The 12295-nt window shown below is 52.7% G+C and overlaps 1 gene segment (V, D, J or C); it reads right to left on the bottom strand.

Annotated features, from left to right (window-relative positions):
- Positions 1-3057: 3057 nt before the first annotated feature.
- LOC110135780 (T cell receptor beta constant 1-like) lies at positions 3058-10730 on the bottom strand. The segment is given in 8 exon segments: positions 3058-3313; positions 3641-3747; positions 3910-3927; positions 4346-4735; positions 9423-9506; positions 9629-9754; positions 9846-9903; positions 10713-10730. Coding segments are annotated over 8 exon segments (822 nt in total).
- Between the last annotated feature and the right edge of the window lie 1565 nt (positions 10731-12295).

Below are 12295 nucleotides of genomic sequence, written 5' to 3' on the forward strand. Positions count from 1 at the left end.
CTTGGACAGCAAGGAGATTAAACCAGTCAATCCTAAAGGAAATCAATCCTGAATATTCATTGCAAGGACTGATACTGAAGCTGAGGCTCCAATACATTGGACACCTGATGCAAAGAGATGACTCATGGGAAAAGACCCTGATTCTGGGAAAGATTGAGGGCAGGAGGAGAAAGGGGTTAACAGAGAATGAGATGCTTGGAAGGCATCACTGAGTCAGTGGACATAAGTTTGAGCAAACTCAGGAAACTTAGCATGCTGCAGTCCATGGGGTCGCAAAGAGTCGGACATGACTTAGCAACTGAAAGACAAGTACTTTGTCAAAAGGCAAGTTTTATGGAAAGCACTGGTTCTTGATCCCACTCTGACGGCTCGATTCTTCGTGTTCCTGGGAAGCTGAGTATGGAGCAGGGAGAGGCAGAGGTGATCAGAGTCCAGGTCCCTGTGAGACCACATAAGGACCCGCTCCAGGGACTTCTCCCAGCCACTCTCCCCATCTTGAGCTGGGAGCTAGGTTCCAGGTGGGCTGCGTGGGTCTATTTTTCTGAGGCAGGGTTTTTTGTAAAAGCACTTCCTCTATCTGAATCATCGTGGCCCCCCCCAAAGTCCCACAATGTTACACTGTGATACAAAAATGTCCTCTCCTCTGGTGCCCCTCCTCCAGCTACTGGGCAGAGGCCGGAAGTGCAGGTGGCAGAGCCTGGTCTGACTGATGGGGTGAGAGCAGACAGACTCAGGGTACACTGCGGGGGGGGCTTGGGGAAGGGAAGGGTGCTAGTGGTGGGGGAGGGGGGCAGGGAGGCCCCTCCTGGAACAGATGCCACCCCGAGGAGATCTCCTATGTCATCAGGGCTCCCCTCTGGGACTCTCTGTGCCCACCTGTGCAGGCGGGCATTTATAGAGGTGGGTGGGAGGACCATCCACAGGGCAGGTGATGTCAGCTCAGGGCGGGAGGACTCACAGCTCTGCACCTGCCCTTGGCTTCCTGGATGGGCTCCTCTCCCTTCACTAGGGCACAGATGTTTAATGCACGTCTACTATATGCCTGCCTCATGCTGCAACAAGGATAGAGTCCATCCTCAGAGAAGGAAGCCCAACCTGCCTTTACAGACTTGTGACTGCCATCTCTGAACCTCACAGCCAGCTGAGTGCAAGGACCAGAAGTCCATGACCCTGTAGTTTCCTATCCCATTCTTATATCTGACTCTCATAACCTCTCTCCCACTTGGATAACTGAGACCAACTCTTCCTGTGAAGAGTCTGCCACCTTCTTAGACTCTCCCTGATGGTCCCAGTCAGAAGCCGAGTGCCAGCTTCTGCCCACTTTTCAGTACACAGTTCATGTTGCTGCTATTCAGGCGTTAAGTGTGGACATTACTGCTGTATGTTAAGCATTTCCACCCATGAATTATCCCCCTAAAGAATAGGGAAACTTCTTGGGGGCTGTGGCTTGGATATCTTTTTTTTTTTTGAAGGTTACTGAAAAACATTGCAATGACATGTACTTAATGCGTAGTCTACTCTGCTGATGCACATATGCTGACTTGTGTGTATGCGTGTTTGTTGGTATATACGCAAAGACTTGTGCTAGAATGCATGCATGCATTAGATTGAGGAGGCTGTGTGCTGCAGGCCTGTGGGGGAGGAGAGTGTCACTGTCTGTGCAGGAAGGCCTGAAGGTGATATCTGCTCCTGAATTGGGTCACTTTGGGTGAGCTCTCTGATTTATTCATTTCTTTAAAGATAATTTATTGGGTGAGTACACTGAACCAAGATATATGCTACATTTCAAAGATACTGTAATAAAACACTACTTAGTCCTCAAGGAGGTGACCTTCAAGTGGCGGTGTCAGACAATGAAAGGGGTAGTTTCCATCAAGTGAGGTTGATAGCAGGAAGGAAGTGGGCACAGGGCACAGTGATAGCAAAGCACAGAGGGCATTTCATGCAGTCTCATGGAGTAAGGGGCAAGGATGCTCCAGAGAAGGCTACTAGCTGGGGAAGATGTCATTGCTGAGCCTGCGAGGATGAGTGGGAGTTTGTGTAGGTGTCATTCCAGGCAGAGGAGTGCAGGATGGCCTGAGAGCCAGTGGCTCAGAAGGCTCAGGGGTACAGGAGTGAGGGTGAGTGTGGACACAGAGGTGGAGGGCAATGGTGGGTCTTTTATGCCATCCTGGGGACGTTGGGTTACATCACCATAGTGACAGTGTGACAATAAAGAGCTTTGGAAGGATTTCTAGAAACAGCAATAGGGCTGATCCTTGGGTTTAGGAACTTTATTTTCTATCCTTCCAGGTGGCTCCCTCCCAGGTGTCTTGCAGGGCTCCCAGGTGGTAAAGAATCTGCCTCCCAATGCAGGAGACATGAGAGACGTGGGTTTGATCCCTGGGTTGGGAATATCCTCTGAAGTAGGAATTAGCACCCTACTCCAGTATTCTTGCCTGAGAATTACGATGGACAAAGGAGCCTGGCGGGCTACAGTCCATGGGGTCACAAGGAGTCAGACACAACTGACTGAGCACAGGAGTGATCAGGGGACATTTTCACATCTACTTAATTCACCTGAGTGAAATTTATAACTAGCTTTGTAACTTAACCCAGAGACACATCTGCTGCTGAGCAGAGATTTCCAAGTCAGTGATGTTTCTTCTTTCCAGCTGGAAACACTCTTTGGTGGTGAACCAAGCCTAGAAATGCTCCTGGTGAGAGAGTTGAAATGAGCACCCTGGGGTCATGACCACTCTGCAGCGGGCACACCTGTGTGGTTTAGCTCTTCCTCGGAGCACCTTTGTCCAGGTAGGAAAGCAAGTTCCTAGAGGCAACACTGCCGTTTTTCTAGACTGCTCCAGAGTAAGCCTCTCCCTTCACCAATCACCCCTTGTCACACGTTCCTTCCTTCACACCCCCTTCCTGACAACAAGGAGCAGTGCCAATCACAGGCTGGGCCCCTCACACCTCCTACCTGAAAGGACTGTACTTCCCTTGAATAGCTCTTGTTTATACCCTGACTGGAGTCACATGGGACTTCAGAGATGGACAGAAGAGGTGAGGAGACACTCAGAACACAACAGGCCATTTTTATTGGTTCAGCAAGTTCAGCCCCCCTAGGGTCTCCCCTGGGTCAGGGAGATCCTGGTCCGCCCTAGTTTGGGGCACCCACACATGGGAGTGGATGCTGGGCTGAGTCCAGAGATGAGGGCAGTTCTTCAGAAGTGCTGGGTAGGAACGGGAAAAGCAGAATTCACATCAGGGCAGCAACAGGCTGGAAGCTCCTGGCTCCACTTCTAAGCTGGTTTCAGGAATCTTTTCTCTTGACCTGAGGAAGAGAAGGTGTGAGGGTTACAAGGAGCCAGGAGTGCTGGGGACTGAGAGGAGGTAGGGTGTCCCACTGACAAGACAAACAGCAGGTCTCCTCCCAACATCCATCCATTGGGTTTTCTGGTGACCCCAGTTTCTCCTCCCCAGCACGGCTCTCCCATTGTGATCACACAGGTGCAAGGTGTCTTCCGAGGCATGTGGGTGAACCCCTTCCTCCTCTCTGCCCACCTCTGGTCCTGGTGGGGCCTCTACCTTCCTAGGTCTGTGTTGCCGCATTTCAAGTGTCACCTCCAACCTGCTTGCCCCATCCTGGCCCCCTCCTCACCATGGCCATCAGCACCAGGGCGCTGACCAGCACAGCGTACAGGGTGGCCTTCCCCAGCAGGATCTCATAGAGGAGGGTGGCAGACAGGACGCCTTGCTGATAAGACGCTGTTGGCAGGAAGGGAGAGCAGGTAGGTACCTGTGAGCAGGTATCTCTGGCCTCCACCCCCTTTACCAACGCCCACCCCAACCAGTGTCCATGGCTTCTCTGTCTTTGGTTGCAGAGAAATGACCATGGAGATGGAGACAAAGAAGCAGAGGGCTACTCACCAGAGGTGACACCACAGTCTGCAAGAAAAAAGGGGGAGGAAAACGGATGAGAGACTGCATCTTCTAAACCCAATTCAAAACTAAGTCAGTGTTTTAGTCAGCACCGGCCCCCAGGCTCAGAGCAGCCTCTGATCAGAGTCCTAGCACTGCTTGTACCAATGTGGCCACAGCATCCTCAGAGTCATGGGAGGAGGCAGCACTGAAGGGGATGGGGACCCACCCCTGAGACCCTGAGCTGTGCAGGCGGGCAGGGAGGGGACCCACCAGCACTGCTGAGTTGGGAGGAGGATCTGGACCTGGGGGAGGAGTTAGCCTGAGGAGGTGCCCTGTCCACCCTCTTGGTGGGCTCCCCGACCCCTCACTCTGTGTCCAGGCTTCCAGCTCCTCTCCCTGGATCTCTCCTCTGTCGGCTCTGACTCCCTCCTGGCCGGCTCACCTGCTCTGCCCCAGGCATCGGCGCTGATGTTCTGGGTGACGAGCTTGGCCCTGTCCTCCTGCTCCCACGTGTCATTGTCCGTGAGCCCGTGGAACTGGACTTGGCAGCGGAAGTGGTTGCGGGGGTTGTGCCAGAAGGCGGCGGTCACTCTCAGTCGGCTGCTCAGACAGTATCTGGAGTCCTCCCGCGTGGGGTCCTCCTTGTAGGGCTCAGGGTCCGTGCTGACCCCAGTGGTGACCTGCTTCCTGTTCACCCACCAGGTCAGCTCCACGTGGTCGGGGTAGAAGCCCGTGGCCAGGCACACGAGCGTGGCCTTCTGGGTCCGGGAGATCTCTGCTTCCGAGGGTTCGAACACAGCCACCTTGGGCGGGTGCACCCGGCTCAGATCGTCTGGAAGGACAGGGGTGGGGGCCAGGACCGGCCTGAGAGCTGGCTGGGCGTGGGGGCTGTGTGTGTGTGTGTGTGTGTGTGTGTGTGTGTATGTGTGTGCATGTTTCTGTGTTTTTGTGTATGAGTATATGAGTGTGATTGCAGCCATGAAATTAAAAGATGCTTACTCCTTGGAAGGAAAGTTATGACCAACCTAGATAGCATATTAAAAAGCAGAGACATTACTTTGCCAACAAAGGTCCATCTAGTCAAGGCTATGGTTTTCCCAGTGGTCATGTATGGATGTGAGAGTTGGACTGTGAAGAGAGCTGAGTACCGAAAAATTGATGCTTTTGAACTGTGGCATTGGAGAAGACTCTTGAGAGTCCCTTGGACTGCAAGGAGATCCAACCAGTCCATCCTAAAGGAGATCAGTCCTGTGTGTTCATTGGAAGGACTGATGTTGAAGCTGAAACTCCAATACTTTGGCCACCTCATGCGAAGAGTTGGCTCATTTGAAAAGACCCTGATGCTGGGAGGGATTGGGGGCAGGAGGAGAAGGGGATGACAGAGGATGACATGGTCAGATGGCATCACCGACTCGATGGACATGAGTTTGAGTAAACTCAAGGAGTTGGTGATGGACAGGGGGGCCTGGCGTGCTGCAATTCATGGGGTTGCAAAGAGTCGGACACAACTGAGCAACTGAACTGAATTGATATGAGTGTGAGAACGAAGGGAAGGGGGCCACAGGTCATCCTAAAATAAAATCATGTAGCAGTATAACTACCCCAGTGGCTCAGAGGGAATCTGCCTGCCAATGCAGGAGACGTGGGTTCGATCCCTGAGTTGGGAAGATCCCCTGGAGAAGGAAATGGCAACCCACTCCAGTGTTCTTGCCTGGGAAATCCCATGGATAGAGGAGCCTGGCGGGCTACAGTCCATGGGGTCGCCAAAGAGTCGGACACGACTGAGCGTGCATGCAAGCAGTATGGCCTGTGTGTTTGGGGGGTCACCACCCCACACCTCTGCGCTCGGTCTCTGCCTGCCTGTGCCCTTACTCACCCAGCCACAGGCCTGTCTCCTGTGTCTCCAACCCCAAAGGTGGCCTTACAAATGGCACCACGCAACCTCTGAGCAAATTCTCTTCTCTTACGTTATGGTTTTGTTATTCAACATGAGAAGCTTACTTCTCTACTTCTCACCATAATATATAGTAGTTATTTAAATAAAGCACCGGATGGAGCATGAATAACAATTCGAAGCTTAGAAGTGGCTTTAGATAGTCTGTGGATGTCTCTGCATCATTTTTCCTGCTCGTGAAGGGAGAAGCCAACACTGACTGTCCACAGCAGGGGTGGGCGTGAGCTGATCTATGGACGCCGAAAGCCCTGTCCTCTGCTGGGAGCGAGCCTGAAGGGTTGACCAATAAGATTACTTGGGGATAAGGAAGTTACCTGATGGCTGTTTTTTATTTTTTCAGATGACAATGTACTAATGATATATTTTTGCATACTCATGTGAAGACAGCATTTGTCTTAGGGCATACTCATCAGAATGCTGCTGCTGCTAAGTTGCTTCAGTCGTGTCTGACTCTGTGCGACCCCATGGATGGCAGCCCATCAGGCTTCTCTGTCCAGAGGATCCTCTAGGCAAGAACACTGGAGTGGGTTGCCATTTCCTTCTCCAACCAATCGGAATGGGAGGTTTTCTTTCTTTCCAGTGCTTCAGGTCAACCTAGCCATTCCTCTGCCTGCAGGTACCCCTGAGCTGCCTTGGCTCAGAGAAATCGCTGTCTCCCCTTGTTTTAAATTCAGGCATCTTCAACTTGCTTTGCCCCTCTGATTCCATATATTCTACTTTTCCCTACTGGCTAGCTTCGTAAATATGCATCTGAGGTCATCAGAGCAACTTCCACTCCCAGTTGTCTTGATCCAGCTAAGCCTCTGGTGTGTGGAATCCTAGAGGGCCCCAGTTAAGGCATTCCAGTTAAAGCCCCGGTGGCCTTCTCATCTGACTGGCTTATTGCTTCTGAACCCTCTTGACATACATTTCATCTTGCTCTTTGCATTATACGGATTTTTTTGTTTGTTTCTGAACAATTCTGTTAAAAGGAAGACATCTCATTCTAAAGAGATGTAGTTTAGCCTAGAAGATTTAAAAAAAAAAAAGTTCTGACACTTGCTATTTCCATGGATGTGACTTAACTTCAGGGCTGGGTTCATGGGGGTGTGAACCATGTAGTCTCCACTTAGAAGGCCTCCCTGCTTGATATCATGTGCTGGTGTCACCACTGTGAAATTCTAAATAATTTTTAAAACAAAAGCCTTAGGTGTTCATTTTGAGGTAGCCCTGGCCTTCTCTGGAGGCTCACTTGGTAAACAATCTGCCTGGAATGCAGGAGATCTGGGTTCAATCCCTTGATCAGGGAGACCCCCTGGAGAAGGAAACAGCAACCTACTCCAGTCTTCTTGCCTGGAGAATTCCATGGACAGAGGAGCCTGGTGGGCTACAGTCTGCTGAGTCAGACACGACTAAGTGACTAACACTTCACTTCACTTTCTGCCTTCCATCAGGCCGGGCGCCCTGTGCTGCGCTTCCCACCTTGTGACTGTCCGTCTGTCCCGAGGGCTGTACTGGCAGACCGGAACTGAAATGGAAATCTCCTGACTTCTCTCTGTTGCACTGGTTCCATCAGGCTTTCTGCTCTTGGCCTGGTTCTTCACTCTCCTGCAAAGTCCCTGTCTCTGGGGTTCTACCAGCCCTCCCGGGGCATTACAGAATCCACTCCTCTGACCCCCTCACCCAGCAAACACTCAGCACTTACTGGAAAAATTACAGACGTGTTTTTGAGCCATGCGCAATGCTCCCTGTGATGTTGATGTGTTGGGCAGAAGGAAGCAGGACCTTCCTTACACGTTGAAGCACTGGCTACATGGCTCCACGATGAGGGTGAGTCAGTTTCCCCTCCTTGTTTGTGAATCCCCGTGGGTGGGCTCGCCCATGTGAGTGCACCTGTGTGTGTGTCCTGGTGAGCTTTGGTGGTGCGTGCTTGGATGTGGGCTGAAGAGCCTCAGACAGAACTCTGAAGTTTACCTGTGCTGTTCCCAGCTCACTTCTTACATATAGCCAGCCCTCCTCCTCATGCTTATCCTGCCCCTCCATTGGCACTGGGTTCCCCTGCTGTCCCAGTGACTGCCTAGAGGAGGGGCAGAGGGGAGACCACTGAATTACAACAGGTCTGCTAGATACTCTAAGATACTCCCCACGCAGCTACTCCTGCAATTCTCAGAGCAGTGTTAGCAGTAGGTCTTGTTGATGATTTTCAATCCTAGGGAAGGTTCCCACAGATTCACTTGCCCAAGGTCATCAGAGCATTAAAGGACCAGGGCTTGGGACCCAGGTGTACCTGTTCTGAGGTCTCCTGCTCTCCTCCACCCTGGCTGATCACAGGAACCCAGCTGTCACTGGAAACAAACACTTCAAACTGAGCCCCACTGGTTCCACCCTAACCAGTCTAACTACAGACACGCTTGCTGTTATCATATCATCCAGTAAATGCAACAGTATCGAGGGGTCGTTCCCTCTGGAAGCTCAGTGCTTCCATCACCAGGTGACATTGAAGATCCCTTTCCAGCACTAAGATCCCCTTGGGAATGTTCCTGGCCTCAGAAGGAAAAATATGTCTATTTGAATATATGCCCTGCACCATCTGGCTGTTTAACCTCAAAGACTGGTGTGAGGAGGGAGATTTCAGGCTTGGGGGCGGGCGGTGGTGGTGATGAGGGGGCTCCATATGATGAGTAAATGCACCCAGTGGCCCAGGTTCGCACCAGCCCGTGTGTGCTGTACACACAGCCTGGCCGGCAGGGGTCTGGACTTAGGTAGAAAGGAAGAGGTTGGAAACCTAAATTTAAATCCAAACTTCCAAACACTAAATCGACAAACCCCACCTGTTTGGATTCTTTCTCTCACTGCCTGGTGTTTATCTGTCTCTTTCAAGTCTCTGTTCTACTTTCCTCCATCATCCTTTTCCTCCTGGGTCATTGAGTGGAAGCCTGCATCTCTGCATCTCCTCCTGCCTGAAGCCAGCTCTGCAGGGGGCCCACTCTCCTGGACTCACTCCTGTCTGTTCCTGCGTGCCCCCCCCCCCCGCCAGCTCATTTTTCGCTTTGTGGCTGCTACACCCACTTCTACCCTTCCCTCAGCCCAGATCGCCCTCCTCAGTCTTTTTCTCCAATCAAGCAGCTCTCAGAGTCCTAATAAATTCTGTTTTTCGCCATGGCTCACCAAGTCCCTAATATCTCAAGGAAAAAGCAAAAAAAAAACCAAAGCCCCCCCTTGCCCTACCTCTCTGTTCCAGGACTATGAGAACCCCAGTCCTGGCCCCTCATCCCTTGCAGAGCTGACTCTACAGGTGGACAACGTGGCCACACACTCCAGCCCACCCCACTCATCTCCGGGGACAAGAGAGGCCGCGAAGAGAAGGCAGGGAGGTGTTCAGATCTCACCTGTGACTGTGAGCCTGGTGCCGGCGCCAAAATACCGCTCTCTGGCTCACAGAGTCCCAGTGCCGCAAGCAACCCCTCAGAGCATAGCAGCTCGCCCTCCGGGACCCAGAGCCCGGCTCCAGCGCAGGGAGGGGACCAAGTGCCCCGATCCGACCCGCCCTGACTCTGCCGCCCGCGGCCAGCGCGCCGACACTCACCCACCGCGGTCAGCGCTCCGCCGGCCCCGGAGGTCAGGGCGGCACCGGGGCGCCCCACAAAAAAATCGAGGCGAGCCGCCCGCACTCACCTAGCACCAGGAGCCGCGTGCCCGGCCCGAAATACTGCGTCTCTGAGTCACGGCCCCCTAGCCCCGCGCAAAAACCTGCCGCCCATCCCTCGGGTCTCCGGGGTCGTCCCAGCTCACCTAACACCAACAGCCGGGTGCCCGCGCCGAAGTACTGAGTGCTTTGGCTCACAGCCCCGGGACTCAGGACAAAAACCAGCGCTGCCCTTCTCTGATGCCCCGACTCAGCCCAGGTCCCCACCGACCCTGAGCGCAGCCCAGAAGGGAGATAGGCAGCCGCCCTCCTCTCTGCATCCCTCCCTAGGGAACACTCAGGGACCCCAGCTGCCTTCCTTACCCAGAACAGTCAGCTTGGAACCAGCTCCAAAGTACAGCTGCGCGGTGTTCACACAGCCCTGGGGACCCAGGAGCAAACTTTGCCTTCTCAGAGAGCAGCCAGGGAGGCTCCAGCGCCCACTCCCCCAAACCCTGGCTTTGGGGGGATCATCTAGCCTGGCATTCCACCCTCCTTCCCCCTGGAGAAGCATTCTTACCTAGCACAGTGAGCCTGGTCCCTGGCCCGAAGTGCTGCTCCCCATAGGAGCACAGTGGGAAGGGGCTGCCAAGAATTCCTCCGTCTTCCCCTCCTCCCCTGGAACAGTCTGGGGCCACCCTCCTTCTCCTCCCTGGCTTCTCTCCCCGTCGACCTACCTCCAGAACTAGTGGACAAGTGGTCTGGACATGAGGTCACCCCCAGTTTTGCAGAGAATGAGCTTGACTTGGGGGCTTACATGATGGTGAAATTGGAAGGGGCACTAGGAGTGGAGGTTTTGCTGGACTGGGAAGTGTTTCAGGCTAGACCCTGCCTCTTATTACTTCTGTGACCTGAAACCTCCCTGGCCTTAGTTTCTCCATCTGAAAAATGGGGTAATATCTTCCCTGGGGGTTGTTGTGAGTGCTTAACAAATAACACAGCTTCAAGTACTTTGTCCAAGGTCAAGTTTTGTGAAGATCCCACTCTGACGGCTTGATTTTTCACATTCCTGGGAAGCTGAGTGTGGAGCAGGGAGAGGCAGAGGTGATCAGAGTCCAGGTCCCTGTGAGACCACATAGGGACCCGCTCCAGGGACTTCTCCCAGCCATTCTCCCCATCTTGAGCTGGGGGCTAGCTTCCCGGTGAGCGGCGTGGGTCTATTTTCTGAGGCAGGGCTTTTTGTAAAAGTACTTCCTCTAACTGAATCATCGTGCCCACCCCCCCAGTCCCACGATGTTACACTGTGATACAAAAATGTCCTCTCCTCTGGTGCCCCTCCTCCAGCTACTGGGCAGAGGCCGGAAGTGCAGGTGGCAGAGCCTGGTCTGACTGATGGGGTGAGAGCAGACAGACTCAGGGTACACTGCGGGGAGGCGGGGGGTGGGGGAGGGACTTGGGGAAGGGTAGGGTGCTAGTGGTGGGGGAGGGGGGCAGGGAGGCCCCTCCTGGAACAGATGCCACCCTGAGGAGATCTCCTATGTCATCAGGGCTCCCCTCTGGGACTCTCTGTGCCCACCTGTGCAGGCGGGCATTTATAGAGGTGGGTGGGAGGACCATCCACAGGGCAGGTGATGTCAGCTCAGGGCGGGAGGACTCACAGCTCTGCACCTGCCCTTGGCTTCCTGGATGGGCTCCTCTCCCTTCACTAGGGCACAGATGTTTAATGCACGTCTACTATATGCCTGCCTCATGCTGCAACAAGGATAGAGTCCACCCTCAGAGCGGGAAGCCCCAACCTGCCTTTGCAGACTTGTGACTGCCATCTCTGAACCTCACAGCCAGCTGAGTGCAAGGACCTGAGTGCTGAGTGCAAGGTCCCTGACCCTGTAGTTTCCTATCCCATTCATACGTCTGACTCTCATGACCTCTCTCCCACTTGAATAACTGAGACCAACTCTTCCTGTGAAGAATCTGCCACCTTCCCAGACTCTTCCTGATGGTCCCAGTCAGAAACTGAGTGCTAGTCTCCGCCTGCATTATAGTAACTCACATTGCTTGTATATTGACTGTTTCTATCCATGAATTATCCCCTAATGAACAGAAAGGATTCTGTTTTTAAAGTATAAATTTATTTATTTTAATTGGAGGCTAATTACTTTACAATATTGTAGTGGCTTTGCCATACATTGATATGAATCAGCCATGAGTGTACATGTGTTCCCCATCCTGAACCCTCCTCCCACCTCCCTCCGCATCCCATCCCTCCGGGTCATCCCAGTGCACTAGCCCTGAGCACCCTGTCTCATGCATCCAACCTGGACTGGCGATTAGTTTCACATGTGATAATTTACATGTTTCAATGCCATTCTCCCATATCACCCCATCCTCGCCCTCTCACACAGAGTCCAAAAGACTGTTCTATACATCTGTGTCTCTTTTGCTATCTCGCATACAGGGTTATCGTTACCATCTTTCTAAATTCCATATATATGCGTTAGTATAGTATGTTGGTGTTTTTCTTTCTGGCTTACTTCACTCTGTATAATAGGCTTGGGAAGATTCTTGAGGACTGTGACTTGGATGTCTTTATTTTCTTGGAGGTTAATAGCAAACACTGCAATGACATATGCTTAGCAAGTGGTTGGCTATTCGCATTCATATATATTCAGAGATGTGTGTATATGCATGTGGTTGTATATGAGGCACCCATGTTAGAATGCACACGAGTATTGAAATAGAGAAGGCTGTGTGCTGCGGGGCTGGGAGGGGGAGGGTTGCTGTCTGTTTCAGGCAGGCCTTAGGGTGATATCTGCTCCTGAATTGGGTCACTGTCG

The sequence above is a fragment of the Odocoileus virginianus genome, chromosome 1, assembly GCF_023699985.2.
Source record: "Odocoileus virginianus isolate 20LAN1187 ecotype Illinois chromosome 1, Ovbor_1.2, whole genome shotgun sequence".
Classification (NCBI taxonomy): Eukaryota; Metazoa; Chordata; class Mammalia; order Artiodactyla; family Cervidae; genus Odocoileus; species Odocoileus virginianus.